This window comes from Asterias rubens, chromosome 6, assembly GCF_902459465.1.
Source record: "Asterias rubens chromosome 6, eAstRub1.3, whole genome shotgun sequence".
In the NCBI taxonomy this organism is placed as follows: Eukaryota; Metazoa; Echinodermata; class Asteroidea; order Forcipulatida; family Asteriidae; genus Asterias; species Asterias rubens.
Genome location: NC_047067.1, coordinates 6,469,855 through 6,484,135, shown reverse-complemented (window position 1 = coordinate 6,484,135; position 14,281 = coordinate 6,469,855). Strand labels below are relative to the sequence as shown.

The 14,281-nt window shown below is 37.3% G+C and overlaps 1 protein-coding gene across 1 annotated transcript in view; it reads left to right on the top strand.

Annotated features, from left to right (window-relative positions):
- Positions 1 to 14,281, top strand: part of LOC117291505 (exostosin-2-like) — a 35,026-nt gene that overhangs the window by 764 nt on the left and 19,981 nt on the right. The window contains exon 2 of the mRNA XM_033773251.1: positions 10,617 to 11,510. Coding sequence (XP_033629142.1) covers positions 10,996 to 11,510 — 515 coding nt within the window. The 5' untranslated portion in view covers positions 10,617 to 10,995. The remainder of the gene's footprint in view (positions 1 to 10,616; positions 11,511 to 14,281) is intronic.

The window sequence follows — 14,281 nt, the reverse complement described above, 5'->3', positions numbered from 1 at the left end:
TTTTACAAAAAGGATATCTCATTGAGGTAAATTAGATACTATATTATTTCATATCGAATGAAAAAGTGTTGGCGCCATACGGAAACTTTGGATAACTTTCCGTATGGCGCCACCACTTTTTCACCCATTTTTACAAAAAGGGATATCTCATTGAGGTAAATAAGATACTATATTATTTCATATCGAATGAAAAAGTGGTGGCGCCATACGGAAACTTTTCCGAAACTTTTTCAGAAATTGTAACAAACTGTTGAAGTTGCAGTTTTTGTTCTGAAATATCGCTGGCCATTTACAGGATGTACTTGCTGTACTCCTAGAACTATATTTATGAGGTTCATTCCGCTATTGTAGCGGAATGATAGCGGAATGAACCTCATAGTTCTAGGAGTACACTCACTGTATTCGTGGTATACAATGTGCATTCACCATCACTGTTTTTTAACCCCTTCATTGTCATTGACTGGCAGTTTCTAGCAACTTTAAACATTCTAAGGTATTTAAACAGTGTATAAAAGCATTATATCAACCTCCATGGCATGGACAAATGTATTGTGTTGGAAATGTCTTAAAATGGGGAAGTATTTTTTAACACTGTCACTCACTGGTGATAAGCTGGTTAGTGAGATAAACAAGATTACAGAGTTTGTCTTGTAATACATTACACATGTATAAGGCCTATGTCTTTATTTTGTCTTCCTGGTATTTGGTATAATCACTCAGTATTAGTTGTAAAGATTTTAATAACGTTGAAGTTTACTTGTTCACTTGATATCTTTGATTTATTTTAATATGAGGTAATTTGATTTCTCTTTAAATATATAAAAAGTTTGAAAAATTAGTCGTCCGATTCGGCATAACATTTTAACAAAACGATATACAAGAACCACCGTATTTAAAGCTATCAAATTAAAACTAAAGGGGCCTTGGATTGGATTGGACGTTGGCCAATTCATGGTTAGATGTAGTAGTTTACATTAGGCCAAATAAAAAAAAATACCAGTTGATCGTCCGGATTTTTCAAAAAAGAGGAGGATGAGGGCCTTTTTTTCTTTCTTCTTTTCCAAGATAGCCGTTAAGTATTTCAAATCAAACAGGCCACCAATTTTTCAGTTTGAACCCACCGCAAACTTATTTTATATCTATTTGTTGCATGAGGACTCGTGTTAAAACAGGGTCGGATTATTACACTAAAAAGGTTCGCTGGTGGCATTCACTAATACTGTTTTATGAAACAGCCGGTTACACGTGTTCGAGAGCATCACGTTAGATTTGGGAAAAGCTCCTAGGCCAGTCCTTTTGAAAGGATGGATTTTTTTTTTTTTTTTTTACAAAAATCGAAAAATAAAAAATAGTAAAAAAAAAGGATGTTGAGCCACAGAATCATATATCTTACTTCCTTCTTAACCCAGATGAGATTAGGCCAATTAAAAGAAAATACCAGTTGGTCGTCCAAGTTTTTCCAAAAAGAGGAGGATTGAGTTCCTTTTTATTTTGTATTTTTAACGTCTTTCAAATTGGTCGCCCAACATTTTAATTCAAAATGGCCGGCAATTCTTAAGTTTAAAGTCAACACTTTATGTAGTTACAAGTTCTGAAAATATTAGTAAGTCTAATGACAAGTACACAGACAAACAGTTTGTCTTTTTGAACTTAAACCCCCCTCCCCCCCCCCCAAAAAAAAAACAATAAAAAAAGGATGCAGCCTGAAAAGAGGGATAAGGGAGGGGACGATCAACTGGTAGTTTTTTAAATAATATTTGGCGTTAAATGTTGTGGGTCATGGAAAGTGGTAAGGAGCGGTTAGTCACCGCATTTTTCCTGTATGATCTATTTCCCACATGTTGTAGTTTTGGAGGTTTCAAAACAATCTTTTCTTCAAAGTGGAAATTATGACATGAAGTAATTGCTCAATTTGTCTGTAAATTATGTAAGAAAAAGAAAATAAACATGCAACTGAATGCCTTAAATTAAGACTGTCTTCTGTAATACTTGTATGTCACACAGTACAAAAAAAAAAAAAACTTAGCTGTCCGCTGCACAAAGCAGAGGTCACAATCACAGGCATATGTGTGTGCATGCATAGTGCATGTATATGTAGCTTTTAAAGGCTACATTTAAGTAGAGGCAAACAAGCAAACTGAATTATGTGCCAGATGTTGAATAATCCCATCCTTCGTGTACGCTTTAAAGATTGAGGCCTAACCCAAACCATTCCCAATAAACCATTGAAATCCAGAATGCATGTTTGGTAAGATCCCTGTTGGGTCACTGTCTGTGTCAGGGGATTGCAAACTGATTATGGGATCAGGAGATTATGTACCACTACCACTGACTGTAATCAGTTTTTGAACATTGAAACATTATTGGTTGTTGCAGGCCTGGAAAACCACAGAGTCCACGGAGGCAATGGCCTCTGTTGCCCCTGGTTGTGGCCTTGGTGCCCCTTCTGAAGTATGCCAGTGCCATAAGACGTCAAAGGTTTTCCAATAAATTGCCTTTTGCAAAAAAAATAATAAATTCCTTACCCTTTAAAGGCAGTGGACACTATTGGTAATTGTCAAAGCCCAGTCTTCTCACTTGTTGTATCTCAACATATGGATAAAATAACAAACCTGTGAAAATTGGAGCTCAATCAGTCATCGAACTTCCGAGATAATAATGAAAGAAAAAAATCCTTGTCACCCCAAGTTGTGTGCGTTTAGATAGTTGATTTCGAGACCTCAAGTTCTAAACTTGAGGTCTCGAAATCAAATTCGTGGCAAATTACTTCTCTCTAGGGACTTCTCTTGTGTACATTTTACCTTGTCTATAAATATTGCTGTGCATAATTTTTAATCCATGCTAGATACATATTTTTCTACCTGTTATTCTTAATCAATTAATATTTTTATCTATCTGTTTGTTGTTAAATAATTTTAAGCGTTTTTGTCTGTACTGTATGAATCATGGCCAGTTTTAATTTCCCCAGTGTGGGATAATAAAGTTCTTATCTCATCTTATATTATCTTATCTTGAAAACTATGGCACTTCAGAGGGAGCCATTTCAATGTTTAATTCCATCAACCTCTCCCCATTACTGTTCACCAAGAAAGGTTTTATGCTAATAATTATTTTGAGTGATTACCAATAGTGTCCACTGCCTTTAAAAATAAAATTCCAGGCCTGTTGATGGGTTGGTTTCAGAGAGGGTTTGAAATTATTTAGCGTTCACGTGTCATGTTTCTAAAAACAAAAGCTAATTAAGTAAACACAAAAATTCCAGGCCTGAAATAACACATAAAGGCCACAGTAACCATGGTCTTTACCTTGGTGCCCTTTAAAAAGATTCCTATAGACTTCTAAGGTATTCCAATGGATATAGCCTTTGCAAAACAAACATGGCCTTGCCTCTGAAAGATGAAATTCCAGACCAGAAATGGCTAAAAAAGTACTGTTGTGTGGTGTGTTCTAGACCCCAAAATGGTGACAGTCATGAGGAAACCACAAAATAGCTTATTGGCAACTATTTGTCAAAGCTTATCCTGTTGGCAAGTGTGGTGCACTTAGTTTCTGTAACTGGTTAAACATGGCTGTAGCTTCCTTTAAGTTCCTTCTTATCAACTTTCCCATCTTCAGAGGAAATACACCCACAATTTTCTTTCCTGAATTGTTTTTGCAGTGATCAATCAGTCGTGTAACTAAAGGGAAAAGTCAGCCAGAATCAAGTCTCATAAAATAAATGTACAATTTTACTCTGAAAGCTTACGGATTATGAAGTTCAGTTATAACATTTTGTTTAATTTTTACTATGAAAGCTTACGTATTATGAAGTTCAAATTAGAACTACTTTGTCTGTGAAAGGATTTTCCTCTGAAATGGAGTCACATTCGAGAATACTGTTTCTGGAAATCTAAGAAATGCAACAGTTGATTTCAGTTATAACATTTTGTTAAATTTTTACTATGAAAGCTTACAAATCATGAAGTTCAAACTAGAATCACTTTGTCTGTGAAATGTTTTCCTCTAAAATGAAGTCATATTCGAGGATACTGTTTCTGGAAACCTACACACAAGTGTAACCAGTTGATTTGGTTTGAAAGACAATGAGACATTGTATTTTTGCAGAAGGTTCATAAAGTGGATTTTACTTCCATGAAAATGTTCTCCTTCGGCTTCAGGTGAACTTTTCCCTTCATATTTGTTTTGTGTTGCCTTCCAACGTGTCGGCCTTGAAGAGTAAGAACTTTACATTATAAATTTGTGGTAACAATTATGTTTACACAGAAGGGTCAATCAAGCTACAATCTCTGGTGCAGGAAGTCAATCTATAAGAATGAAAGTCATATCAATAAATATGCAGGAAGTTCACTTTGAATGAGTGTCAAGGTCTCGGATGTCAGCAATGATACTTCCCACCGGGCTTTTCTAGTACTAATAATACCATACTTCAGTGACAACCTCTGGTAGGCCTAGAATTCATCTTTGTAAAGGAAAAATCTCTATTGGAAACTTTTGAGGGTCACCAAGGCAAAGACTAGGGGCAATATAGGCCATTGCCTCCAGTCGTTGCCTTGGTGCCCTTTGGGTTCTTCCAGTGACTAGTACAAATAAGATATTTCTTTTCATCATAGTTGTGCCCCTTTGCTTTGCTTGGAAAAATCAGGCCTGCTTTACTGGAGAAGTGTTTCAAGTACAACAAGTTTGCAATCAGACAAAATACATGTTCAGTGAGTCTAAATACCTTTGCTGGTAAAAAAATCTGTTGTCCATTATTCACTCAGTGAGTACACAGCATATGGTTTCAAAATCAAGTAGGAAGTGGAGGTTGACAGGGCCGGGGAGCTATAAAAGCACATGGCTAACATTGGTATGCAGCCTTAGACAGACATGGTAACTCAACATTGGCTCTCATTAAAATGCACCGTTTTGATACCTTTTGTGGTAAAGTTTCTGGCCATGACATACATAGACCCCATTACAAATAGGAAAAAGTAATGCATTCTGGGATAGGATGCGATGTTCTGGGATGTTCGTCACGCATGAAATGTGCATAGCTTACTCTCATACTGTCCCAAAATGCATCATAATCACCACTTTCGGCATATCTGGAAAGGTGTAGCTATGAATCCCTTCTCACTGTAAATGGGTATAAAATTTACCTGTAGTAAGTTTCAGCTTCCGTAGTTGCCAAGTTTTTGAGGAATGTGACAACAGCAATGCTTTCAGGCGAGTCGCCTAAATCCGTTGTACATACAAACGCTAAAATAATTTTCATGAAATTGTTTTACTCCAATATTTCTAATAAAACTACAGCACCTCAAGGAAGCGCTCTACTATCATTATCTTTAAAATGTGTAAATTTAATGTAAATTTGTAGACGATTGTGTTTTGTGTCGTACAAAAAATATCCAAACCCTTTTTAAAGACAATGGACACTATTGGTAACTACTCAAAATAATTATAAGCATAAAACCTTTATTGGTAACGAGTAATGGGGAGAGGGTTGACAGCATAAAACATTGTGAGAAATGGCTCCCTCTGAAGTAACGTAATTTCAACGAATTTGATTTCAATACCTCAGAATTAGATTTTGAGGTATCAAAATCAAGCATCTGAAAGCACACAACTTCGCGTGACAAGGGTGTTTTTTCTTTCATTATTATTATCTCGCAACTTCAACAACCAACTGCGCTAAAATTTTCACGAGTAAGTTTGTTATTTTATGCATATGTTGAGATACACCAAGTGAGAAGACTGGTCTTTGACAATTTCCAATAGTGTCTTTAAGAAGAGGGTTTGCTTGTATTTTTATAAAGAGTAGGGGGGCCTACATTCTTAAGTCCTTAATCTCATTTCCGCTTTGTGTGTTTCTTTGTTTTGCTGTCTACTTATAAAAACGTTCCTGTTATAACAAGGTCATTTGGCCAAGCATAGAGCAAAGACTGGTCCCAGTGACCTTGTTACAACAAGACTGGACTGTAACACATGAAATAACAATCCTGTGAAAGGATCAAGCTCAATTGGTTCTCAGGAAAAAGTGAAGACTGACAATTTTTTATGTTTTCACTGTTTCCCAAAAAATGAATTAGAGTTGACGAGAGTCGACGGTACAAACCTGTGAAAGATTTACAACAAAAAACTGTTTTTGCTCAATCCGTCATCGTTACACAAGGAAAAAGTGAAGCCTTACAAATCTTTTAAATATTCAATGTTGGAGTGCTTTACTCATTTTTTTTTTCACAAACTGTAGCATTTCAGGCATGTTCCAGGGGAAGTTTTACACTAATAATGATGATCATTTTGATTTTACCATACATACCAGATGTACATTGTGTGCAAATGTGTGGATAGTTTATAAACTTGTTCAATGTTGTGCATGCTTGAAGTATTGAAAAGATGTGAGGCAGCTTGTGAGTAATTTGATTAGATAAATAAGGGCAAACGCTGGATTTAGTATTCACTTAGATATTTATAGCACGATAACATAACAATAATTTAAATACTAACATTTAGATTAGAGTAATAACCGAGGGTGGACTACATGTATTGCAATGACTTGTTGAAAAAAAAACTTTTGTGTAACAAAACATATATAAATAGCAAAACTTGTGTCAATGCGATCTCCTGATGTTTGCACACTAAACCGTTAACAAGTAATCTGTGCATTGAGAAAGGTTAGTTGTTACTGTACAATTTATTGATCAATGACCCTATCTTGACATTTCCCACATTGAACTTGTACTATTTGACTACAATTATTCCCTTGCGTAAAATTCCAATGGCGTAATGCATTTTGCATTCATGCATGACACGAAAAAGTACATGCATGTGTTTTTAGAATTTACTCGTGAAAATTGTGTAGCTTACCAACAGTATAGAAAACTCACTGACTGTAAAAATCAGTAATGCTTCTCTGTATTACATGTTAGTCTTGAAACACTTAGTTTATTTTGCTAGTTGCAGATGTCTTGTTTTTGGATTTATTCTGTACAGGCAGTGTATTGCACTGTGTGTCAGTTCACCAAGTTCATAAATACAAACAAAACAAGACTTTTTTTGTACTGAACATTGAGTATCACCTACTGTGGATGATGAAAATAATGCATACCTACAAAATACCCTCCATGTATCAGGCATGGAGTTTCACTGAGGCTCTTGTCTTGGTCTGTGGTGCCCATAGAGCTATATATATTGACTAGAGCGCTAACACCCCGTTATACACGCACTAAGGTTTTGAAGCCGTGTGGGCGCATCCATGTTTATGTACAAACCAATACAAAAGCTTGAAATTTTGTACGGCAATTGTACGGCTATTTGCATGATAGTGCGTTTGTTCTTTTCTATGTGTCATCGAAGCAAAAAATGCAGCAAATGTGAACGCACAATCTGCTGATGAGCGTACAAAACTGCGAGCGCCATGTGCGTCATGTTTAAAAGGCGCGTATACTTTTTTTAGTACATCAATCAAGTCGAACATACGGTTTTCGTAGCGTGGACGTGCGCGAATGGGCAGTCGCGTACGAAAGCGCACATGCCGAATTAAAAACAAATCGCGGCAATGTGTTTTCTCTTAAAATTAAAATTGTTCCGTAGTCACGCAACACATCAAACATGTCTGCGCTCAGGGTGGCTTCAAAACGCAGAGCAAGTTAGCGCTCTAGTCAATATATATATAGCTCTATGGTGGTGCCCCTTTAAATGTTCCCTATAGTAATAGACCTTTAAAGAATTTCTAATAGAAGATGGCCGTACCCTCTAAAAAAAGATGAAATTCTAGGCCTGCTACATGTCTACACATATGGAGGCTACATCCTTGAATTCTTTGCACTGTTGCGCAACCTATGCACAACGTGAGCTAGAGTCTTGGTGCAAACTGTTGTTACTCATCACTCGACTCTCGCGATTCTTGCTATCAGTTCACACTCAAAATACATGAAACTACATATTGTACATGTACGTGGAGCAGTCCTTAAGGCCAAGTCACTCTCTGCAGGGATAACGAAAACGATAACGATAACGACGCAAAGAGAACGCATTCTATTGGTTGAAGTGCTCCACACAGAATACGCCCACGCCCATTCAACCAATTGAGGGTGTGCATTTTTATCGTTCTCGTTATCGGGGCCTGTGTGACCGGGCCTTTCCAGCAAGATCTGCAGGCTGGCTGGTAAACTAGATTGTTAAATAGCAATTGACCATATGGAGTCACATGTGTACATGTGGTATGTCATGTTTAATTAAACACATACGAATAATGCATCAACACAGTTACTTTGCGTTTACGAATGAATGCGTTGTTCTCATTAACCCTTTCATTACGGAACTGTCTTACATAAACAGCTACTGGTGACCACATGGTGTGACCACTCATGCGTGAGACACAAATTCTTACACAACAAACAAATTTCATTGAAAGGTCATTTTGGACAAACTGTTTATTACTACCTTGAAGATCTCATTTTAGAGTTAAGTAAGCCACAACACTGTCTTTATCCCTGATGCACACTTTTAACATTTTTTATAACACTGTCTTGCTTGTTGATTTTCCTTTCACATAATAAAAATCATTGAGATTCGTCAATAAATATTAAAATTCTTTGGGTCCATGTATTGGCATTATCGACTGAAATAATGTAGCAACCTGATTTTTTTTTACCATCGATGCAAATACATGTTTCCAATCCTTTCAAACTTGGGTAAGGATAACTACAAGTTACAACTTGATACCAAATGGCAATCTGCTTTGTTGTTTGTTATCTTCATAGAATTGACTTAAGTCGCCATTGGGGGCCCAAGCAGGGTACCAACGTACACATTTGACTTAAGTCGCCATTGTGACCGAGTTAAGGAGTAAATTAACAGTAGAGTGATGTACACAATACAAGTTAGAAATTTGGAATGTGCATGACTTACATGGCATGCGCTTACAAATGTGTATGACTTATATGGCACGCACTTACAAATGTAACACTGAACACTTTACATGTTAAATGTGTGTACCTTTTTACTGTATACACAAGTGTTGTTATCCTTTTGGTCTCTGGAGAGGGTCCAAATTCATTGAAAATTGAAAAACAGGGTGTCTGAGTTGTTCGCCTCGTGTATAAATATTTATGTACTTTTAAAACCCTCTTACTGTTTGATTTTTTTATCAGTACATGTACACAAGTTTTGAATGATGGATGAAATGGTGTGAATTTCTTCACTATACACATGACGCACACTGATGATAATGTACACACATGTACCATACACACAGTATTCCTGTGCACATTTCAGGGCATTGCACAACCTGTGCATTTGAATGTTTATAATGGTTTCAAACTTGCTCTATATAAATGTAGATCAGTGCCCAATTTCATAGAGCTGTTTTTAAAAACACAAAAAGTTGCTAAGCACAACAAATGATGCTTAGCAGATTTAGGTTACCAGTCAAAACACCATGTGAGTATCTAGGACTTGTGACTGGTATCCTGTCTATTTTTGCTCAGCAGATGTTTGTCCAGTAGTGTTTTGTGCTAAAGAAGCAACTCTTTAAAATTGGGCCCTGAACTTGATATGTCTGCAAAGAGTGGGAGGATTTTTAATGAAAAAAAAAACCTCACCGGTTTCCAATTACAAAACAGGGTGCCCTGATGACACTGAGACATTCCTATGTGGTTAGAGCTATATGTATAGACTTTTTCATTGTTGATAAACAAACCGCTCTGGTTGGCATCCGGACTGGCCTGTTGAATTGAATCATTTCAGATAATATGACCAAATTCAACCTTTTTGCAAACTTCTTTTGTGGAAAATCCATCACGAATAGTCCAGACTTTAATATAATTGTGTACTGTTCTGTTCATGTTGTTTTGCTGCTGGCTGACAGCTATTGTTTTTAAAGAAACCATTGAATGAATAAAAACTATTTTTGTTATATTTTGTGTAATATTTGTACAAACTGTGGCTACTTGCTTTGCATGTATGGCTCTCTATAGTTTTCCATCCATGGTTGGCAAAAACTTGGGCTGTGACATTGCAATAGAAAGGTCTACACATACAATACATGACATAACGATGCACCATGTTTATCTTATGGTTTTTTTTTTTTGCAAATGAGGTAACACAGGTTGAGCATTGAGTCCTTCTGTATGATGTACAATGTCCGCCAACCGCATCCTAAATGCAAATTGACCCCTTATGGTAATCCACTGGACTTGTTTGACCTTTTACTGTTCAACCCCAATTGGCTTTGTGTGCAATAAATCGTCCTTAGCAATCTCCTTTTATAAAGGACTAAGATGTTAATGCTCTGTGATTCTTTGAATGCACAATACTCCCTGAGGCGTGTTAGTTATTGTTATACTATAGACCAAGGATATTGTTATGTCCAACCGTATTCGAACATTTCCTTTTATTCTCTCCACCTTTTCTTTTTAATTGTACCGATTTTCATGCTGCCCTTTGTAGTAATTCACTCTTCTACGAATCAAAGTATTTTTCTTCTTCTTGCTTTCAAGTTGCCCATTCATCTATGGCAATTCTGTATACAAATGCCCGATTATGATACAGCCTTTGTGGAGTTATACTTAATTCGTTTCTGCTTGATGTATTTCTACTGACTGCTTGTGTTTCCTGTTTCGTTGTGTTTGCAGGTTACGACTCTGCTAAAACTGGAATCTAGAGAAACATTATATTCACTTGTGAAGCTGAGCGACCGGGTGTTGTGGAGTACCAGCTAGTTTAAGATCGAGCAGTTCCGCTGTTTAAGTTTTATTTTGACTTCATGGAACTGTGATTGCATCAGAGATAATCGATATATACGACGGCCGGTTTGCAGCTGCACGCATCATGACCGAGGTTCAGTGATAGTTGAACTGTAGCCCTCAATAGTACGAATGTGCCCACTGAGAAGAAAAAGTATGGATTTCAAGCTATAGTAATGCTGGGTGTGTGTGGTTAAACTGAAAAACAACTAATGAGTGGTCCTCCTCCTTCCAAAGTGGGATTGAAACTCATCCCCTTCTCGACACCATGAAGAAGGCCAGGGGTCCTAAATTAAAACTCCGCTACCAGCGCTACTACATCATACTTTTTTCAATTATCCTGTTCGGACTAGTCACGACCGGTTTACTCCAGTTCTGGCCGCATTTCTTAATAGAGAATGAGAATGGCGACCATAACAGATACATCATCCCGGATCTTGCATCCATCCCCGTGGTGCGCGTCTCTGAGAAAGAGCGCACCCCCGAAAAGGGGAACTTGAAATGCCATTACTACAACTGCTTTGACGTGTATCGGTGTGGGTATAACTTAAATCGTATCAGTGTGTATATTTATCCGTTGAAGAAATACGTTGATGAACATGGGGAGCCGATTACGGAACCAATTTCACAAGAGTTTTACGAAATGTTGAGGACTATTGCAGAGAGCTCGTACTATACATCAGATCCAGAGAAGGCGTGTTTATTTGTACCTGCCATTGATCTACTGGATCAGAGTAGAATAGGGGTCGAAAGAACGGGGCAAGTTCTTGCTCAACTGCCAAAGTAAGTTTTGATTTGTATTGTATGGGAAAACCAAAAGAAATTCGTCTGTCCCGTATTGTGTGTGTAAACAAGGGAATAAAAGAGAAGGCAGTGACGTCTTAAAGGCACTGTACACGTTTGGTAATTGTCAAAGACCAGTGTTCTCACTTGGTGTATCCCATCATAAGCATAAAATAACAAGCCTGTGAAAATTAGGACTCAATTGGTCATTGAAGGTGCTAGAAAATGATGAAAGAAAAAACACCCTTGTTGGACAAATTTGTGTGCTTTCAGCTAGGAATAAAAAACTTCTAGCTAGTAGTCTTTTATTGTTTTAGTGGGAAGTTACCTCTTTCTATAAAACTTTGTTACTTCAGAGGGAGTTGTTCCCCAAATTGTTTTATACTATCAACAGCTCTCCATTGCTCGTTACCAAGTGAGTTTATAAGTTAATATTCATTTTGAGTAATTACCAAACGTGTACCTTCCCTTCAAATAGTTGTGATAGTCTGTGTCACTACTCTTTTATTCCCATTCATAATTATGCCCTTTTGTTAAAAAAATACATGATAACAATGTTGGAAAATCTATTTTCAAAAATCTGAAAATTTCCAATTTCTGTCGCATTAAAAAAAATTGCATTGACACTCATCAGTTGTGCGTACGTGCGCATGCTAATTATAGCTTTATATTGAGTACCGGCTGGTACATTGCCTTACGTGTAGACACTTTTTACTGTGTTTATATCACATGTTTAAACATGGCTTGTGATGCCCTCTCAACCAATCAGAATGGATAATTCGTCTCGGGTATTTATGATAGACAGTCACTGCAGGTGGGTGTACATGTGAGAAGCATCAGCTCATTGACCTCGATCACTACTTAGACCTACATTGTATGTCTGTGATTAAGGATTACGTGTATGGCTGCAATCATAGGAACATCATGTACTGCAGGAGGGTGGCCCAGTTTAGACAGCAGTGCCCAATGTCATTCATACAGACTGCTTGAGCCGAGAATATTGCCTAATGATTTTCTGCTAGTCAAAGACTGTACTTAAGAGATTGTACTTTAGCTTGTAAGCATAGTGCTTTGCCATTCTGTGTGCTTCCAAATCAGTGAAATTGGGGCACTATTAAAAATAATAATAACACAGCATTTTTAAAGCGCACTTAATCTGTAAAACATTCAAAGGCGCTGGTCAAAGAACAAGAAGAAAACTTCACTCAATATCTGCATCAGGTTTTATCTGAAGAGATGGGTTTTGCAGGCCTGTATGCTTCGTTTTTGAAAGGGCAAGGGCACCAAGGCATTTTCTCTGTGGCAAAGGGCACCCTATGAGGAAATTGTAAATTTCTACTGGAGCATTTCAAGGGCACCAAGGCAATGGCAAGGGGCAACGGAGGCAATCGCCTCCGTTGCCTTCGTGAAGTATCAGGCCTGGTTTTGAGAGAATGTTGGAATCGTGAGATGTCACGTGTGTCCTTGAGATGTTGAAGCAGAGAGTTCCAGAGGCGGGGTGAAATGTTACTGAATGCCCCGTCCCCATACATTATAGCTGGATAAACGGGTGAAACGAGGAACGTAGAGCATGCTGCCCGATGTTTATATCTCCCTTTAAATCCATTTAACCAAACTGAGACTTGGAAGGGTAAATAGTCGGGTACCCTTTCTGTACAGTGAAGACGAATAGGCACGAATGCTATGGTATACAGGGAGCATGACAAGGATGGTGGCGCCATATTGGCACCATAGTAATAATAATAATGAAAACTTATGAAGCGCACAAATCCATAAAAGTGCTTAATGGTGCTAAACACAAACAGTAACATGAATGCCCTGTCCCCATACATTATAGCTGGATAAACGGGTGAAACGAGGAACGTAGAGCATGCTGCCCGATGACCTCAGACCCGTCCTGACACTATTTAAATATAACAATGTACAAAAAAAGGACAAAATAAGTGTGTCATTATCAAGGCAAAAATTTAGTTCCCATAATTTTTCAACATGCACCTGATATTTTCTTTCATATTTTGATACATGTATCTGTACGTGGAATGAACTCCCAATATATTTGCTGGGTTTAAAAATGTACACTTTTAAATGGGTCATGTGCAATGTAAACAGAACGCAACATGTGCCATTGTCGCTATGCACAAGCTAGAATATCAGGCCGATACGCTACAACAACAAAAAACTTTAATAATTATGTACAAGGCTAATAAAAAGCACGTAGCATAAAATCCACAAGAATTGTAAAATAGATCTAATTTGTTTGCTCCAGTATAGAACTTTCAAAACCAAACATACAAACATTCCAAGGACCTTGAATCAACTCAGCGTGGATCAACCAAACTTGCAAAAAAACCTGGGTCCAGCATACCCCCAAGTGGGCAGTCATGAATAGATTTCTTTTATAATTAATTGAATAGGTAGACAAAATGTCCACATGGCATTTCCTGATAGGCAGACTAATATTTGAGAAACTAATTATAAACACACAGTGTATGTCTGCAAGTTATTGAATTTAGGTAGATACACAAAGCCATCCGCTACTTCACTGCATTGTTCCCTCGTCACATAAAACTCGGTAATTAATAATAAAAAATAATGATATCAAAATAATAAACTTGATTTCTATAGCGCACATATCCCGTGCTCACGATGCTTGACACAAATAACAATAGTACCTAATTAGAAATGATATGGACTAAGCAATTGACAATTCCATACTTTCAAAACATCATTTAGTCCCTACAGTGTAGTGAAAAAGAAAAGACAATATAGAC